We start from the raw sequence: 18,296 nt of genomic DNA on the forward strand, positions 1-18,296 counted from the left end.
AAGAAATAGAGGAAAACAACAGAATGGGAAAGACTAGAAATCTCTTCAGGAAAATTAGAGATACCAAGGGAACATTTCATGCAAAGATGGGCTTGATAAAGGACAGAAATGGTATGGACCTAACAGAAGCAGAAGATATTAAGAAGATATTAAGATATTAAGAATCTTAATATTAAGATATTAAGAATGTGGCAAGAATACACAGGAGAACTGTACAAAGAAGAGCTTCATGACCCAGATAATCACAATGGTGTGATCACTCACCTAGAGCCAGATATCCTGGAATGTGAAGTCAAGTGGGCCTTAGAAAGCATCACTACAAACAAAGCTAGTGGAGGTGATAGAATTCCAGTTGAGCTATTTCAAATCCTGAAAGATGATGCTGTGAAAGCACTGCACTCAATATGCCAGCAAATTTGGAAAACTCAGCAGTGGCCACAGGACTGGAAAAGGTCAGTTTTCATTCCAATCCCAAAGAAAGGCAATGCCAAAGAATGCTCAAACTATCACACAGTTGCACTCATCTCACATGCTAGTAAAGTAATGCTCAAAATTCTCCAAGCCAGGCTTCAGCAATATGTGAACCGTGAACTTCCAGATGCTCAAGCTGGTTTTAGAAAAGGCAGAGGAACCAGAGATCAAATTGCGAACATCCGCTGGATCATGGAAAAAGCAAGAGAGTTCCAGAAAAACATCTATTTCTACTTTATTGACTATGCCAAAGACTTTGACTGTGTGGATCACAAGAAACTGTGGAAAATTCTGAAAGAGATGGGAATACCAGACCACCTGATCTGCATCTTGAGAAACCTGTATGCAGGTCAGGAAGCAACAGTTAGAACTGGACATGGAACAACAGACTGGTTCCAAATAGGAAAAGGAGGACGTCAAGGCTGTATATTGTCACCCTGCTTATTAACTTCTATGCAGAGTACATCATGAGAAACGCTGGGCTGGAAGAAGCACAAGCTGGAATCAAGATTGCCAGGAGAAATATCAATAACCTCAGATATGCAGATGACACCACCCTTATGGCAGAAAGTGAAGAGGAACTCAAAAGCCTCTTGATGAAAGTGAAAGTGGAGAGTGAAAAAGTTGGCTTAAAGCTCAACATTCAGAAAACGAAGATCATGACATCTGATCCCATCACTTCATGGGAAATAGATGGGGAAACAGTGTCAGACTTTATATTTTTGGGCTCCAAAATCACTACCGATGGTGATTGCAGCCATGAAATTAAAAGACGCTTTCTCCTTGGAAGGAAAGTTATGACCAACCCAGATAGCATATGGAAAAGCAGAGATATTACTTTGCCAACAAAGGTCCGTCTAAGTCAAGGCTATGGTTTTTCCAGTGGTCATGTATGGATGTGAGAATTGGAGTATAAAGAAAGCTGAGTGCCAAAGAATTGATGCTTTTGAACTGTGGTGTTGGAGAAGACTCTTGAGAGTACCTTGGACTGCAGGAGGTCCATCCAGTCCATCCTAAAGGAGATCAGTCCTGGGTGTTCATTGGAAGGACTGATGCTGAAGCTGAAACTCCAATACTTTGGCCACCTCATGCGAAGAGTTCACTCATTGGAAAAGACCCTGATGCTGGGAGGGATTGGGGGCAGGAGGATAAGGGGACGACAGAGGACGAGATGGTTGGATGGTATCACCGACTTAATGGACATGAGTTTGAGTGAACTTCGGGAGTTAGTGATGGACAGGGAGGCCTGGCGTGCTGCGATTCACGGGGTCGAAAAGAGTCGAACACGACTGAGCGACTGAACTGAACTGATGGTATAAATACTCCCACAGCAGCTGATCTCAAGCTGCTGAGTTGGGAAAAGAGACTTACAACTGGTTTTCTGCAAGCCCCTAAGAGGTGACTCCCGGAGAAGGCAATGGCACCTCACTCCAGTACTCTTGCCTGGCAAATCCCATGGACCGAGGAGCCTGGTAGGCTGCAGCCCATGGGGTCGCTAAGAGTCGGACACGACTGAGAGACTTCACTTTCAGTTTTCACTTTCCTGCATTGGAGAAGGAAATGGCAACCCACTCCAGGTAAGAGCCTGGAGAATCCCAGGGACGGGGGAGCCTGGTGGGCTGCAGTCTCTGGGGTTGCACAGAGTCCGTCACGACTGAAGCGACTTAACAGCAGCAGCAAGATGTGACTCCAGTATACCACTGCAGTTTGACATCTGTAATCGTTCTATAAAAAACAATTTGTTATTTATTTATTTTATGTTTGGTTGTGCTGAATCTTTCCTTGCTGCCTGCAGACTTTCTCTAGTTGCCGTGAGCGGGGGCTCCTCTCTAGTTTCGGTGCTCAGCCTTCTCATTGCGGCGGCTTCTCTTGCTGTGGAGCATGGGCTCTAGAGCATGTGGGCTTCAGTAGTTATGGTGCGTGGGCTCTGTTGTTCCGTGGCACGTAGGATCCTGCTGGACCAGGGTTCGAACGTTCCTCTGCATTGGCAGGTGAATTCCTATTCACTGTGCCACCAGGGAAGTCCCTTACATCTGTAATCTCAAAACTGCATCTGCAGCAGACTTTGAAGTCCCTGAGAGAGAGAGAGACAGATAGACAGAGACAGAGAGAAATGGAGAGAAACCAGGTGGACAGAAAAAAGCAGAAAGGGAACAGAAAAAGGCAATAACTGATGGGGAGCCAGTGAGAGACAGAGACCCGACTTCACTTAAAAGTTTGGGGCCTCCTCAAGAGTGAGGAATTGCTTCATTCAGCTCCTGTGCAACCTATGTAAAGGAACTTACTTAAGGGGAACCTAGACCGGTGGCCCCAGACTCCTGCCATGAGCCAGTTACCCCTCAGGCAGAGCCTCCCGACCCTTCTACTCTAATTGTCTGTGACCTTTGACTCCAACAAAGCAAGCCCAGAGTGGGTGTGGGGTTCCGCGGCCCCGGTCCCTTCACACACGCTGTTCAAGCCTTCTAAATCCTACCTGCCCTCTTTAGAGCTTTACTCAAGTTTCAGCGCCTGCACGAAGCTGCCTATGTGCACGTCAATCCCTTTCCCTCAATACAGCTTTACATGCCCATGACTTACTCCCCCTCAGGCCCCCTCCCTCCCACCAGCATAGGACCTGACTCTTCTCCTTCCAGACTCCAGCCTCCTTCTTTCCTACCTTGAGGCCTCAGCTGGACAAATCCTTATCCATCAAAATCCTTATCAACTGACTTACCTGACCTTCAGTGACAGACAAAAGCACTCCAATGAATGAATTGGACAACCGTTACTTGAGCATCTACTACGTCCTAGGGAGGGATTCCCAGGTGGCGCTAGTAGTAAAGAGCCTGCCTGCCAACGCAGGAGACCTAAGAGACCTGGGTTCGATCCCTGGGTTGGGAAGATCCCCTGGAGGAGGGCACGGCCACCCACTCGGACTTGACTGAAGCGACTTAGCACTGATGAATATGCTGGGGAGCTGGAGCAGTGTGGACTGAGGCACAGGGTGACTTAACATTCACATGCGTGAGCCCAGCACATCATCAGGCCACATAAAGTATGTGCTTGAGGTATGGAGGGGGCTTTAGGGAGGATCTCAGAGGAGGTGGCCTCTAAGGTGAGGGAGGAAGAGGTATCAGCTAGGCAAGGGGGTGGGGGAATGGGGGAGGTTTGGGGCAAAGGGAGGAAGCATGGGCAAGAGTCTGGAATTCCAGGAACCGTGGGTAGTTCAGAAAGGTTGACATGGACCATGATGGGATGTGGAAGTGAGGGGGCGAAGGGTGGATACATCTTGAAAAGCCATAAGAGCCACGTGGGGAGCTACTGATTCCCTGGTGCGTATGTCAAAGGGGTGGAGAAATGTTGAGGAGGAAAAAGAGGCTGGGGGCCAGCTGAGGCTGGGAGGCGGGGGAGAGGAGGGTGGAGGAGCAGTAGGAGGGATAGCTCAGCTGCTCCTGCTCCTTCAGAGCGAGATCCTGGACCGCCCTGAGTAACCGCCCCAAGTCAAAAAGTAGAACCTAGAAAGGCTGCAGAAGACTTTCCACAGTTGAGCGGAGAATTGAAGGAGATGAGAGTGTGCGGACAGCTCCAGGAAGGGCATTCATTCCAGCCCGAGGGAGCAGAAAGGGCAAAGGCCCCGAGTGAGACGTGTTGGAGGCCACGGGTCGTGGGTGGGGATGATGAGGTCCGAGAGGCCAGCACAGATCAGATCAGCCAGGGCTCCTCCACTGGCCACAGCAGATTTTCTCCAGGGGTGATGGGGAGTCGTGGGAGAGTTCTGAGCAGGGAGTGAGCGTGTTCAGCAGCCCAGTGCCCCCTCCCCTCTCTGTCCCCAAGGCCAGAGCACCATGGAGAGTGGACTCAGAGTGACCCGGAAAGGACGGAAGCTAGGCTCCAGCCGGCGGCGGCAGATGCGAGAGCCAGCTGATGGCCAGGATGTGCCGGTGGCCCCCGAGCCAGAGTCCTGGACCTCCCAGTCAGCTGAAGAACTGCAGAGCTTCTTCCAGGACTGCGGTGCCGAGGAGAGGGGCTTTGTCACTAGAGAGGATCTGGCGGTGAGCCCAAGGCCCCATCCCATCCCCTGGATCCCTTTGCTTCTCCTTCTGAGACTCCCCTTCCCAGGAAGGCAGACCATCCCTGCTCTTTTCCCTTTCTCTCACCTCAAATTTGCTTTTAGGAAAGGCTAGGGATTTATTTATACTAAGATGGGAATGACTGATCAGGTTTTGTATTACCCTCTTCCAGAAACACTTGCATTTTAATAAAGGAAAGGTTTTAAGTCAAAGAAGGAACTTGCAGATGGTATAATTTTAAGCCCATTGAGCAGGGAAGTTTATCTTGGGGAACAGTCAGGGCCCTGGAAATAAAACCCTGTTAATGTCAGCAAACTTCAGTGAAACAGATCAGCCAATGTTGTACATGCCAATAAGGAATCTTCGGCTGTGACCTAGACTGAGATTGGCTGATTTTTTTTGTTTGTTTTTTTCTTCATTTTCTACAAAGGGTCCTATGTGAGTTGTTGGCATCTCACTGGACCTGCTGTCTCCTCCTGATTTTGTTCCATGCTCTAGACTTTGACCTTTTTCCATCAAAACTGACCCTTCCTATCTGTATTCTACCCTCAGAGCCACAAAAAAGTAGAAATGGCTGATGTTAAGTTATAATTTTCAAAATGGTAAAGAAAAAAGACTTTTGAGTAAATATAAAATCAATACTTATCAAAGATCTAGCTAATTCATCATCATTGTTATTATCAGTCAGTGAGGGACTCAGTATGATGTTATGACAGGCTCAAGGAGCATTTGAGAAGCTGCAAGTATTTATGGGAAATTTGGGCTTCCATTGTAGCTCAGTTGGTAAAGAATCTGCCTGCAATGCAGGAAATCCAGGTTTGATTTTGGGTCAGGAAGATCCGCTGGAGAAGGAAATGGCAACCCACTTCAGCATTCTTGCCTGGAGAATCCCCATGGACAGACGAGCCTGGCAGGCTACAGCCCAGGGGGTCACAAGAGTTGGACACAACTTAGGGACTGAACCACCACCACCATAGGCAATTTGACAGAAGAGTGTTAGGATAAGTTTGGTGAGTTCATTTTTGAAAATGACTAATGTCCTATAGGCCACAAATCTTTGGGGTTGTCTGTACTACTAGACAAACTTATTTTCAATTCTCCTGGACAAAATCTACAAGTTAACAAGTAACTTCAATATGTCGGACTTTTCAAGGTAAATAATGAGATGAACTCAGTGCATTCCTCTTGTCTAGACAAGGCTTGGGTAGTCTTTACTCGCATATAATATTGAAAGGGTGTGCTGTGTGTCTTTTCACTTTATTTCCTAGTGTCCAGTAATTTCCTGTGATCATAAATAATCTCCAAAATTTACTCTTGACATAAAAAAGGCTGATCTCATTCGGTTTGGCTTGATCACTTCTGTAGGCTCTGCAAATCTGAAATTTTGAAGTATTGAGCTATTTCAGCTTCTCTCCAGAAGTTTTCATATGGAAGCTTAAGTTGAAATTGTAAAACCTCTGAAATTGGCTTTTCTATCTAGAGTGACCTTCTGTCCCTGTTTGCCTGCACTGGAGGGTTACCTGGGATGTGGGACTTTCAGTATTAAAACTGAGAAAGTCTTGGGCAAACTTAAACCAGCTGGCTTCCCTACTTCTATGGAAACCAAGCACAAGACTCTCTCCACTAGTTTTCACCTACACATGTGAAGGACTTCTCTTCTTGAGGTTCTCAATTTTTCTAAGGTCCCTCTCCTGCCCAAAAGTAACCTTTCACATTACCCGTTTTCAGGCCAGCTTTGCAGGCATTGTGTCCAAGGGCGCTCCTTACAGTGGACTTGTCACACCTGATTAAATGAGAATCACCCTTTAAATCAAAATCTGGTTAAACAGTTGATCTATCCAACTGTATCCCAGTAAAAAGGAGGACAGATTCTTACTGAACCTGTTGTAAATAACTATAGTGCCAGAGAAAGGAAGGAGATTCAGGAAAAGTATTGGTTTCTGAGTCAGGAAGGGATCAGTGAGATTCAAATACCACTTAAAATAGTAAATTTCAGTTTGAAAGTGAAGTAAAAGTGTTAGTTGCTCACTCATGTCTGACTCTTTGTGACCCCATGGACTGTAGCCCGCCAGGCTCCTCCGTCCATGGGGTTCTCCAGGCAAGAATACTCTAGTAGGTAGTCATTCCCTTCTCTAGGGGATCTTCCTGACCGAGGAATCGAACCCAGGTCTCCTGCATTGCAGGCAGATTCTTTACCATCTAAGTCACCAAGGAAGCCCAAATTTCAGTTTACAAAAGCATACTCTCCTAAACTGGGCTTCCCTGGTGGCTCAGAGGTTAAAGCGTCTGCCTGCAATGCGGGAGACCTGGGTTCGATCCCTGGGTCGGGAAGATCCCCTGGAGAAGGAAATGGCAACCCACTCCAGTATTCTTGTCTGGAGAATCCCATGGACGGAGGAGCCTGGTGGGCTACAGTCCATGGGGTTGCAAAGAGTTGGACACGACTGAGCGACTTCACTTCACTTCACTTCAAGAAGCCAGAGAGAGGACTTCCTCATAATATCCATAAAAGTAAAACAATAAAAAATAGTACTGGCTCTTCTTTGGTGGTCCAGTGGTTAAGAATCCACCTTGCAATGCAGGGGGTGCAGGTTCCATCCCTGGTTGGGGCATTAGATCCCACATGTCGAAAGGAAACTAAGCCAGAGTGCCGCAACTAATGAGCTTGTGCACCATAACTTGAGAGTCCAAGTGCCGTAACTAAGACCCAATCCAGCCAAATAAACAAAACAATAGTGATAACCATACCAACTATATTCCCAGCAAATAACCGTAACTCAATTTTCTTCAACCATCGATTTAGTTCCATGGATTAATTCTTGATCTACTGGATCTTGGGTAAGCTTCTGGACTGAAAAGAGTTCTAGCAACTGTAATCCACTGGCTCAGTCTGAAGGTTGGCTACTGTCAGCTTAGAACCCTGTACCCAAGCGAAGCAGCAATAGTTAGCAGAACCTGGTACAGTCCTTTTCCACATGGCTTTGACGCTGCACTTTGTGGAAGACACAAACTGAGCTGGTTTGTAACCAAGCCTTCAGGGTAGGTTGGAAAGGGTAGGAAAGCAGAAATGTGCTTAGTAATGAGACTCAAAGCCTGTGGCTTTTTTTTGCATTTTTTGTTGGCGTAGAGTTGCTTTACCACGTTATATTAGTTACTGCTGTACAACTTCGTAAATCAGTCAATGTATACTTACATCCCCTCCCTCTTGAGCTTCCCTCCCACCCACCCATTCCACCCCTCTAGGTCATCACAGAGCAGCAAGTGGAGCTCCCTGTGCTATATAGCAGCTTCCCGCTACCTTTTTACAGTAGCCTAATAGTGTCAGAATGGAAGAGAGTAAAATGGTCTGTTGGGATACAGTATATAACTATTTCATGAAGTTTGATCAGTATTTCCCCTAAAGAACATAGTTTGCATAGCAAAGACATTGAGAAATCTCTAGGGCCTTTCCCTAAAGCATGCAGTTTATGAAGTATTTATACAAAGGCTTTTTACCTATGTAAACTTAGCCTAGGAAAGGCTGGATATCTCTTCTGATCTGACAGTTCTTCCCATGATGCTCTTATAATAGTGATGAGGTATTTAACAAATAAAGAGAATGATATCTTGACATTTTTATTTTTTCTTCTAAATTTAGAATCTGATGTTGGGAGGGCAAACCCAAAGAGGTATCAGAGAAGGTAGGGCACTAGATTAAGATACAATCATGGGATCCTGAGAAATAGTATTTGGTTTCCTATATAATCAGTGACAATAAAATAAAGCATTTTGAAATAAACATAGAAGAAGGCAACACTTTTGCTGTTTAGTCTCTAAGTTGTGTCTGACTCTTTGTGACTCCCTGGACTGTAGCCCGCCAGATGCCTTTGTCCATGGGATTTCCCAGCCAAGAATACTGGAGTGGGTTGCCGTATCTTGCTGCAGGGCATCTCCTACATTGGCAGGAGGATTCTTTACTGCTGGGCCACCAGGGAAGTTCAACTCTATAAGAAGGCAATACTATTGCAAGGTTATTTAGCTCTTTTATATGGACAGTGGCTTTACTTTCTGTTTTTATGAAAATGAAAACACAACTGAGCCAAAACAAAGCAGAGAAAATTGTTCTGCTGAGACACGGAAACAGTTATCTGGGCAACTTACACGGAAGACTAATAGTAACCCTCCTTTAACCCTTGCATGGAGCTCTGAGACCAGTTTATCATTTTCATAGAGATGGAGCCAAATTCTAGTTTTGCATGAATATAACATGTGGCAGTCAAAGTTTCACAAGTTTTATATCTTTAATTATAAACGCATCAAAACTGAGCCAAATTTGTCAAGATGTTAACATAAACTTTATAGCTTATTTTCAGACTCAGGTATTATAAAATCAAGACAAATAAGATTCCCTTTCAACAAACCCTCTACAATCCCCTATATCCATTCAGATTTTGCCAGATACTTTAAAACAAAACCACCTCCTTTATCTCCTGGAGCAAAAGTACATCCCATTTTCCTTGCAGACACAGTTGTTCTTCTGCTACTCCTGTTTCTAGTATCAAGTAAAACATTGTAGTGATTATAACTTTTAACAAAGTAATCAGCTTTTATTTCCCAGAAAAAAATTGATGGGTAAAAAACTGAGAACTGTCTTGGACAGCATTTTAGTGAACAGCAAAGCTCACAAATACACATAACACAACTTTCTACAGTCGTGCATATGCCTTGCACAGCTTTAAAAAATTGTGACAGAATATACATAACATAATATTTGCCATAGAATGTATCCTTGTATTATATTAACATAAGTTATGGGAAACACAGACTGCTATTATTTATCTTTTGCAAACAAAAATTATTAAACCAATCTAATTGATCAAAGATTCACCTTAATTATCTGAACCCGGCTCCTTAAAAGTTTTCTGAGTTCGCTAGTTCTCATAAGAGGAACTTTTTTTTTTTTTAAGTCCAGCACATTTAAAGCCTTAGAAGTTTGGTTTCATTATTTTCTGTGACTTTGAGGGCCATTAGATTTATATAGACACTTTTTTGTCTCTACAAACCAATCCACCCAGAGCCCGTGTAAGGGATGTAGTACTCTAAATCATTAATACCCAGGTATAGAAAAATGCTCACACTCACAATGAGAGTTAAGGGCCTTTCTGAATTACAGTCTGGTTTCTTTTCTACAACTCGAACCACAGTTCAAAAGTAAACACAGAAACACAAAAACTTCAGTTCAGATTTCAAAGAGCTATTCTTCTCCCCAGTGGGCACAAAATTCTTAACCGATTTGAGGTCATTCACAGAAAAACAAACACACCACCACCAACAACAAAAGATTAGCAAACCAGATTTTCCACTGTGTCTCAACCGACAGACACTAGGTCTCCATCATGTATCCCATGGAGATCTCCACATGGTCAGTCCGTAAAACAGAATTCCCCATCATGGCTACCGCTAAAACCAAAAGCAGAAAATCTGTAAAATCAAATACATAAAAACCGGAGAAACAGAATCAGCAAGCAAAGTTCTATCACACTTGGGATTCCCTTCAAGAGCCAAGGAAAGGAGTGCCCAGGACTTCCCTGATGGTCCAGGGGTTGAGATTCCGTGCTCCCAGTGCAGGGGGCCTGGGCTCCATTCCTGGTCAGGGACTAGATCCCATATGCTACAACTAAGATCCAGCACAGCCAAACAAATAAGTTAAAAAAAAAAAAAAAATATATATATATATATATATAAAGTGCCTGTGTTCCCAGAGCCCATTTAGGGCTTTTCTAGCAACACAGTTTACTGGGTTATGACAGCCGAGTCCATGGGGCATCTCCATGGAACCTCCAAAACTGCTAAAGCAGAATTTCCAAGAAGATAAAATCATGACCCTTAGACAAAAATAAAATGAATCTATACCAGAGATTTTATTTAACTCATTTATTAATGGGAGATGTTCTGAATGGTTGAAAGAGCATTTGAAAAGCGGGATAACTTAACAGAGAAATGTTACAATCAGGTTGTTGAGGTAGGTTGCTTAAAGCTGGTTAATGAACAACAGGTCATAAATCTTTGGGATTATCTTGTTCCATCAGGCAAAAGTTATTTACACCTCTCTTGAACAGAATCTACAAGTTAACGTGACTTCATTTAGTCTGGGATCTCTAATCAGTACCATGAGACAAAGTGCGTTCATAGAATCTAGAAGATGCTTGGGTGGCCTTGGCCTCTGTAGAATACCAAAAGGGTGTGCTGTCCACTTTGGGGACTTATTTTCCAGTGTTAGGTAATTTTCAAATAGTGATAAACACGTGGGAAAGATTGGCTACTGTCCTTTATTACAGTCCTAACAGGATGAGACTCAGAAGAGGTAGGTTTTGATGCTGGATGAAGGAATAGAAAAACTGAGGATGAAGTTCAAGGCTCTGCTAGAGTCCAAGAGACTCAAGGACCGGTCTTGAGGTCAGGTTGAGGGTTGGACTCCAAAAATGGGGAGAGGGGAGGTGGGGGTGGCTGAAAATAAACACCTCTCCTTTTCTGAGAGTGGCCCAGAGCCTCCCCTGGTAGGAACATCACCCAACTTACCTCTGTCCTTGCAGGCAGCCAAGTTCAGCTTCCTGAGCAGCGAGGATGAGCTGGAGATGATCTTTGACTGGGTGGATGTGGAGCGGAAGGGACGCCTCTCCCTTGAAGAGTTCAGCTCCGGGCTCAGTATGTCTGTCCTGGGAGGGCCTCCCGAGGGGTGTGCCAAGCACGAGGCGAGGCTGAGCAGACAGGAAAGGTTGCAGTGACCCATCACAGAACCTTCACGACACCCCTGAGGGCAGTTCTGGGTGTGGATGACATATGAATGACCGCAGAGATGAGAATGCTAAGCCTCTCATAGGAGGCTCTCAACTGAGTGGGAAGCCAGTTGGTTCAAGGCAGAGCTGAGACTTAAGACTCTAGCCCAGGAGACCTCACTTCCTTTCGAACAAGAGCAAATCATTGCTAGGGGTGGGCGGGGTGTCCCCTGAGCATTCCCCTCCTCCAGGGAGGTCTCCAGGATTGCTTTCAGATGCCTCCCTTGTCTTCTCCCCAGTAAAAGCTTTCCCTTGAGCAGGAGGTTAGACACCCCCTGTTCTTGAGACCACAGGCCTTGTTTCTGCCTGGAGAAGGTCACATTCTGGCTTTGGTTAAAGGAATATGAGGCTCCAGGGAGCAGCAGAGGGTGATATTTAGTGGGTGGAGGCTTCCCAGACCCTTAGCCCCCACTGGGCAGGGCAACTCCAAACTGGCTTCTTAAGACAGGCCTAGAAGGACCTAGAGACATCAAAGCTGGAAATACACAATATTCCAGCTGAGCTCGATGGGGAAGACCTTTGTTCCAGGGAATGGAAGGAGTGGTGTCCTTGTAGAGACCCTAAAAAGGATTGTCAGCCTTTAATGCAGCCAAAGCCACCCCTAGTTCTCGGGTCTGCTGAGTCTCCAAGAGTTTGGGAGACAACAGAAAGGGGAGGCCAAGAATCTGCATTTATACTTTGGGCCCTCCCAAGAGATGGTTGCTCTGGCTCTGGTGATTGAGAGGCTCGGAGCAGGGAGGGGAAATTAGGGCCTGGAATCAGGGGTGCGGCAGACGGAACACTATTGTCCCTGTGGCCCAAGGAGCCATCTTCACATCTGTGTCCAGTTGTGTCCACTATCGGGAAGACTTCCCAATGCCTACAAAACAAAATTCAACTCCCTTCCCAGGGCCTACAGGCCAGCACTGCTGAGACCCTTCCAACCTCTTAGGCTCACGCAATACCACTCACCTCCTCCAGCCTGCCAATCTAGCTCCTACCTCAGGGCCTTTGCATGCACTGTTCTTGCAACCTGGAATATGCTTCCTGAGAAAACTACATCACTTGCTCCTTCCTTTTTAGTCACATCTCAGTTCCAATGTCACTTCCTCAGAACCCTCCTGACCACCCTCTCTAAAGTAGACCCTGTCTAGTCTCTTAAAGGAAATTACCCTGTTCCTTCCTTTAGCTCTCTTGGTAATTTTATTTATTTATTAAATGTGTCCTTTTCAGTATTCATAGAATGTCGGCTCCACCAGGGCAGAGGTTTTGGCCAATTTTGACCCCAGCACATAATAGATGCTCAATGATTATCCTTTGACCCAGTGAAAAGAATGTGTGGGCCACAGTGGAGCCGCTGTATGACTTCTAGCAAGTCTCTTGGCCTCTCTGAGCCTCAGACGCTCATGTGTAAAATGGGCGCAGGGTCTACCTTGAGTAGTCCCTGGTTGACGTGAGGAGTGTATGACCCTGGCCCTGTATAAATGTGACTGACACAGATAAAACCATTTCCCCAAAGGCTGGAGCAGGGCAAGGTAGGAAGTCAAGCGATGGAGCCCAACCCCACTCTGCTCCTTTCTGTCCCTCTTTGTTCCGCAGAGAACATCTTTGGCTCCAGCTCGAGCACCCACAGGCTCCACAGAAAGAGGCCACTGCTCTCCAAGCGAGGATCTGCAGCCACCAGCTTCCCGGTGGTGGAGGAGGCCAACAGTGAGGAGAAGGAGGCGTTCTTTGCCTTCATGGAGCAACTAGGAGCCAGCAACTCATTGCCTGAGTAAGGCCAGCAGGGTTGGGGGTGCGGGGGGAGGCACCGCCTGTCAGAGGGGATGAGCACTGGCCCAGACGCAGGATCAAACGGGAGCTGCCAGGTAGTGTTGGGCGGATATCCTGCTTTGGCCACTTATTGGCTGTGCGACTGCAGGCAAGTAGCCTAACCCCTTACCTGCGTTTCCCTGGCTGCAGGGTGAGCAGAAGAATTGCTGTGGGATTAAATGAAGCCCCGCATGGAGAAAGCCTACCCACTGGGAGTCCATCCCACTCAAGCCCTCCCTCCTTGTCCTGCCCTATAAGGTCACTCTCCAGAAAGATTGGCAAGTTGAAGGATCAGCTCCCTAAAGGGACCCACAATCTTTTTTGTTTCCTTCTTTTGGCCCCTTCGTGTGGCATATGGGATCTTATCTCCCCAGTGATTGAACCTGCACCCCCTGCATTGGAAGTGCAGAGTCTTAACCATTGGACTTCCTGGGAAGTCCCAGGACCCACATTCGCAAAAATACAAACCTCCCAAGGGTGCCTTTTCCCCAAAAAGAGAGTCCCCCAGTGGAGTGATTTCAGGTATGGTGATGCTCTGAGTTGGGCAGGCTTAGAGACAGGAGGGCTTGGAGACAGTCTTGGGCTCTGGGATTTTTGGGGTTCACTCATGCTTAGAGAGTCGGAGAAGGCAATGGCAACCCACTCTAGTACTCTTGCCTGGAAAATCCCATGGACAGAGGGGCCTGGTGGGCTGCAGTCCATGGGGTCACTAGGAGTCGGACATGACTGAGCGACTTCACTTTCACTTTTCACTTTCATGCATTGGAGAAGAAAATGGCAACCCACTCCAGTGTTCTTGCCTGGAGAATCCCAGGGACGGGGGAGCCTGGTGGGCTGCTGTTTATGGGGTCTCACAGAGTCGGATACGACTGAAGCGACTTAGCAGCAGCATGCTTAGAGAAAGGGACCCTGCCTAAAAATACCCACCGCACACCCCTCCAGGTCCCACTGGCTCTGTTAGAACTAGCAAGGGAATCACCCTCACCCATCTGCCCAGGTTTTCCCAGGTCCCCCTGCCCCACAGGGCTCTGTGAGGACAAGCTCTCAGAGGGTGGGGCAGGTGCTGTGGGCAGGCAGGGTGGGACTGGGGTACAGGTTGGCAGGGGAGCTGTGGTGGCAAGTGATTTACCTACTTGGCAGCTTGGCCTGGGCTCAGCCCTCAGGCATCTGTCTTCACGACTTAATTAAATCCATGTGAAAGCAGCATTTATGGAATGCCAACTCAGTGCCAGACCCCAGGCTGGTGCTCTCCACTGGGTGCGCCTCATTCTCCAGTGGCCATGTTACAAATAAGCTCAGAGAAGTTGTGGGACTTGCTAAAGGTCACGCAGCCACAGAATGGGAGAAGAGAGAAGGCAGATGGAAGCTCTGGGCCATCAGACTCCCAGATCCCCCCGCCCCACAATGAATCATCAAATCGTAGAGAGACAACGGGATGTGGGGATTCGTGAAGGGATAAGGGCACAACTGGGAGAGGTTCCTGGAGGAGGTGGCACTTGAGCTGCACCTTGCAGAGTGTAAGGAGATTTTTGTGACCCAGCTGCCACAGTCTCTTGGCGTGTGGCCATTAGAACCTAGGAGTGGGCTTCCCTCTGCCTCCTGGTCCCACTCAAGGTTGATCTCTGGCTGTCCTCCCCTCCCAGGCAGGCGGAAATCTGGCAGCTATGGAGAAAGCTGCGGCAGGAGGAGCCCCAGCTGGCAGGCAACCTGGAGGGCTTTCTGGCCAAGATGAACAGTTGCCTACAGGAGGCACGGGCCGACAAGGAGGTTCTGGAGCTGACTCTGAGGAAGTGAGTTGGGGCCGGGTTGGCACACAGTGGATGCTCTTTACATTAGTTGAATCTTTTTTATTTTTGGCTGTGCTAATGGCAGCGTGTGGGATCTTAGTTCCCCAACCAGGGATTGAATCCGCACCCTCTGCAGTGGAAACGCAGAGTCTGAACCATTGGACCACCAGGAAAATCCCTTAGTTGAATCTTAAGTGAATTTTCTCAGCTCCAGAAGAATGGAGGCCAGGGGTTCGCAGAAGAGCCTGGGAGCTGGATGGGCAGAGCTGAGCTAGAAGAAGGGGAAACTAAGGGAATCTACTGGGAAGGACAGAGTGAAGCCTTCAGCCAAAGAGGGGATGGGCCAGTGCGTCCTGGTGCAGGGTCACTGGGGCACCTAACTCCAGGGCACCACTCACGTAGATTGCCATGCATGTGGTGATCCTGGGGTTGGCATGGGCTCAGCCCTGCCAGGGAGTCTGTGCTTGGGGGTGGGGGTGGATAGGAGGATGGTGACAGCAGGAAGTGGGGACAGAGTGACTGGGGACTGTGAGACAGGAACCGACATCCCGATGATGGTTATGGAGTTAGCAGGGTGGGCTCAGATGATCCATATCAAGGGCCTTTGTCAAGGTCAGGAGCTGTTACTGGGATGACAGTTCCCAGGGTGACAGGGGTCAACCGCTGGCAGAGTGAGCCGAGCAGTAAGGTAGGCTCTGAACGTGGGCCCAGACCACCCCTGCAAGCAGCAGGGTGGCAGGGTGCTGCCTGACCCCCTCCACCCCTTCCAGGAGGGACACTGACCACCATCGCGAGGTCCGGCAGCTCTACGAGGAGATGGAGCAGCAGATACATCGGGAGAAGCAGCAGCTGCAGGCTGAGGTGAGCCCCCCGGCCCCAGCCAGCCTCTCCCCCAGCCCTGGATCTCTCTGCTGCCCGCACAGTGAGCCCAGGTCTGGCCAGCGTGGGGCAGCGGGAGGCCGCTGCGAGCAGATCGTCTCATCCCCCCCAGCGTCGGAGAGACAGTTTGCTCAGACAGACTGGGTGGGGAGTGCTCACTGCTGCCAGCTCTCAGGGGTCCCCCGGGGCCACTCCTCCCACTCTCTGGGCCTCTGTCTCCTTGTTGCCTGGGCCAGGGAAGTTGTCCTGAAACCCCCCTCCTTGTGGACACATCCTGGACCAGGCGCCCCAGGCCTGGGTGGAGGTGGCACGCGGGGAGGGCCAACCCAGGCCAGCTGAGTACTGGGCTCGGCCACACAGGGGGAGCTAAGACCTCTCTGCTCCCCAGAGTGACTCCCGGGGCCTGGCCCTCAGCTCCCAGATGCAGGAGGTGCTGGAGGCCAAGGAGCGCGAGGTGCAGCGGCTGACCGAGGGGCAGAAGGAGGTGAGTGAGAAGGGCTCCCCTGGAGGCCCAGTTTCTGAGGATTCACAGACCCTGATACCCACCTCCGGAGGGTTCACTGGGCTGCTGGGCTCCTGCACCAGAGGTGGCTCCCCTAGGAAAACGATGTCTCTGGCCCTTTTTCTGAGACGAGGCCAGGTAAGGGCAGTGGCAGCCCTGGGACATGAATCAGAAGGTCCAGGCTCAATTTCCTGCTGTTTCAATTAAAAGCCCCACAAATCTCAGGAAAGGACTTTGCTTGTCTCGGCCTTAGTTTCTCCATCTGTAAAATGGGCATAGCCACATCTACTGCAGCTCCCCGGCTAGTTGTATCAAAAGAGGTAATAAATGGGAAAGCCCTTTGAAGCCAGAAAGCACCAGGCAAACACAAAGTCTCAACATTGGAGAGGCTTGGTGATAAGGTGGGGCTCAGCTCTCATCTCTGCTGTCAGCTGAGTGACCTTGGGCAGGATTTTAACCTCTCTGAGCCTTGGTTTCCTCATCAGAGAAATGGAGATCAGAACTTTTGCCTTAGAAGGCTGCTGTGATGATTAGATATACTGTATTCGAGGGCCTAAGATGGTGCCTGGTGTGTAATAGGTGCTTTATATTGACTTGGCCAAAAAATGTGTTTGGGTTTTTTTCTTAACATGTTATGGTAACACCCGAACAAACTTTTTAGCCAGCCCAATACATCATAGTCGCTACTATCTCTGAACCTTACCTAGCTTCCTGGTTATAATACCTGCTACCCCAACACCCCAGGTCTCATAACCTGTAATCACTTGCAGATGGCATTATGGCTAAGCCTTTGGGTCTGAGACCCAGCCCCATTGTCTCTTCCTTCCTCAACTTGCAGGCCACTGGCCTTAGTAAAATCGCCATGTGTTGTAACCAGGACAACCAGCATCCTTTCATCACTGGACTAGGTTCCCACAGCCTTCCCTCCTGGTTCTGCTACCTGGTTTCACCCTCTTGACACAGGTTGATCTCCCAGGAGACTCTGTAGTAGCTGCCCATTGGAGACTGAAAGTGAAGTGAAAGTCGTTCATTCGTGTCCGACTCTTTGTGACCCCGTGGACTATACAGTCCATGGAATTCTGCAGGCCAGAATACTGGAGTGGGTAGCCTTTCCCTTCTCCAGGGGATCTTCCCAACCCAGGGATCGAACCCCAGGTCTCCTGCATTGCAGGGTTCTTTACCAGCCGAACCACAGGGGGAAGCCCTTGTAGACTTGGAGCCGTGGAGGCTGAGGCAGGCCCCTTTTGGTGAGAGAGGAGGTTGGACTTCCCACACAGGACCGTTCTGTCCTGTCCCCTGTGGACGTGAAGCCTCTCCCCCCAAGGCCGTTCATTCCTCCATCCAACCACTGTTTATGGTGCGCCCACTATGTGCCAGGCACTGCGCTAGCTCCCAGGGAACATAACAGACACATATCTCCTGCCTGTGGGGTTATTGTCTAGTCAGGGAGATAGGTGATAAACTAAATAAGCAAGTAAAGTCTATAACATATTAGATAGTGAAAGTGCTAAGGAGAATAAAGTAAAACAGGGCAGAAGGGTAGGAGGGTTTTGAGAGGAGGGGTCAAGGAAGCCTCACTTAAGATGATGACTTTGGAGTAAAGGCCTGAAGGAGGTGAGGCGTGGGCCCTGTGGTATCTGAGGGAAGAGCAGTCCAGGCAGAAGGCACAGCGAGTGCAAAGGCCCTGAGGTGGGCGTGACGCGCTGTGCGTGTTCAAGGACCAGTAAAGGGGCCTGGGGGCTGGAACAGACTGAGGGGGCAGGGAGCAGGGTCATGAGAGAGGCAGCCAGAGATGTAATGGGGGTGGGGTGGGGGCAGACTGCAGGTCCGGGAGGCTGTCGTGGGGACCTTGCCTTCCATTCAGCATGGTCAAGCAGCTCTCCATCTCCCGGTCTTGTGACCGGCCGTTGGACCAGGAGCTCCTTAGCGACCACACGGGCTCAGAGATGAGCAGCCAGTGCAGAGCACTGAGCAAAGGAGGATGTGGCCCCTGGTGCTGCTG

The 18,296-nt window shown here is 48.6% G+C and overlaps 1 protein-coding gene across 1 annotated transcript in view; it reads left to right on the plus strand.

Moving 5' to 3' along the window:
* Nucleotides 1-18,296, plus strand: part of RAB44 (RAB44, member RAS oncogene family) — a 38,406-nt gene that overhangs the window by 6,641 nt on the left and 13,469 nt on the right. Inside the window, exons 2-7 of the mRNA XM_086371424.1 lie at nt 4,285-4,502; nt 11,093-11,204; nt 12,914-13,088; nt 14,770-14,916; nt 15,684-15,774; nt 16,181-16,276. Coding sequence (XP_086227550.1) covers nt 4,296-4,502; nt 11,093-11,204; nt 12,914-13,088; nt 14,770-14,916; nt 15,684-15,774; nt 16,181-16,276 — 828 coding nt within the window. The 5' untranslated portion in view covers nt 4,285-4,295. The remainder of the gene's footprint in view (nt 1-4,284; nt 4,503-11,092; nt 11,205-12,913; nt 13,089-14,769; nt 14,917-15,683; nt 15,775-16,180; nt 16,277-18,296) is intronic.

Source organism: Bos grunniens, chromosome 23 (assembly GCF_055505025.1).
Source record: "Bos grunniens cultivar Pamir isolate PY7600 chromosome 23, Bosgru_T2T1.0, whole genome shotgun sequence".
Classification (NCBI taxonomy): Eukaryota; Metazoa; Chordata; class Mammalia; order Artiodactyla; family Bovidae; genus Bos; species Bos grunniens.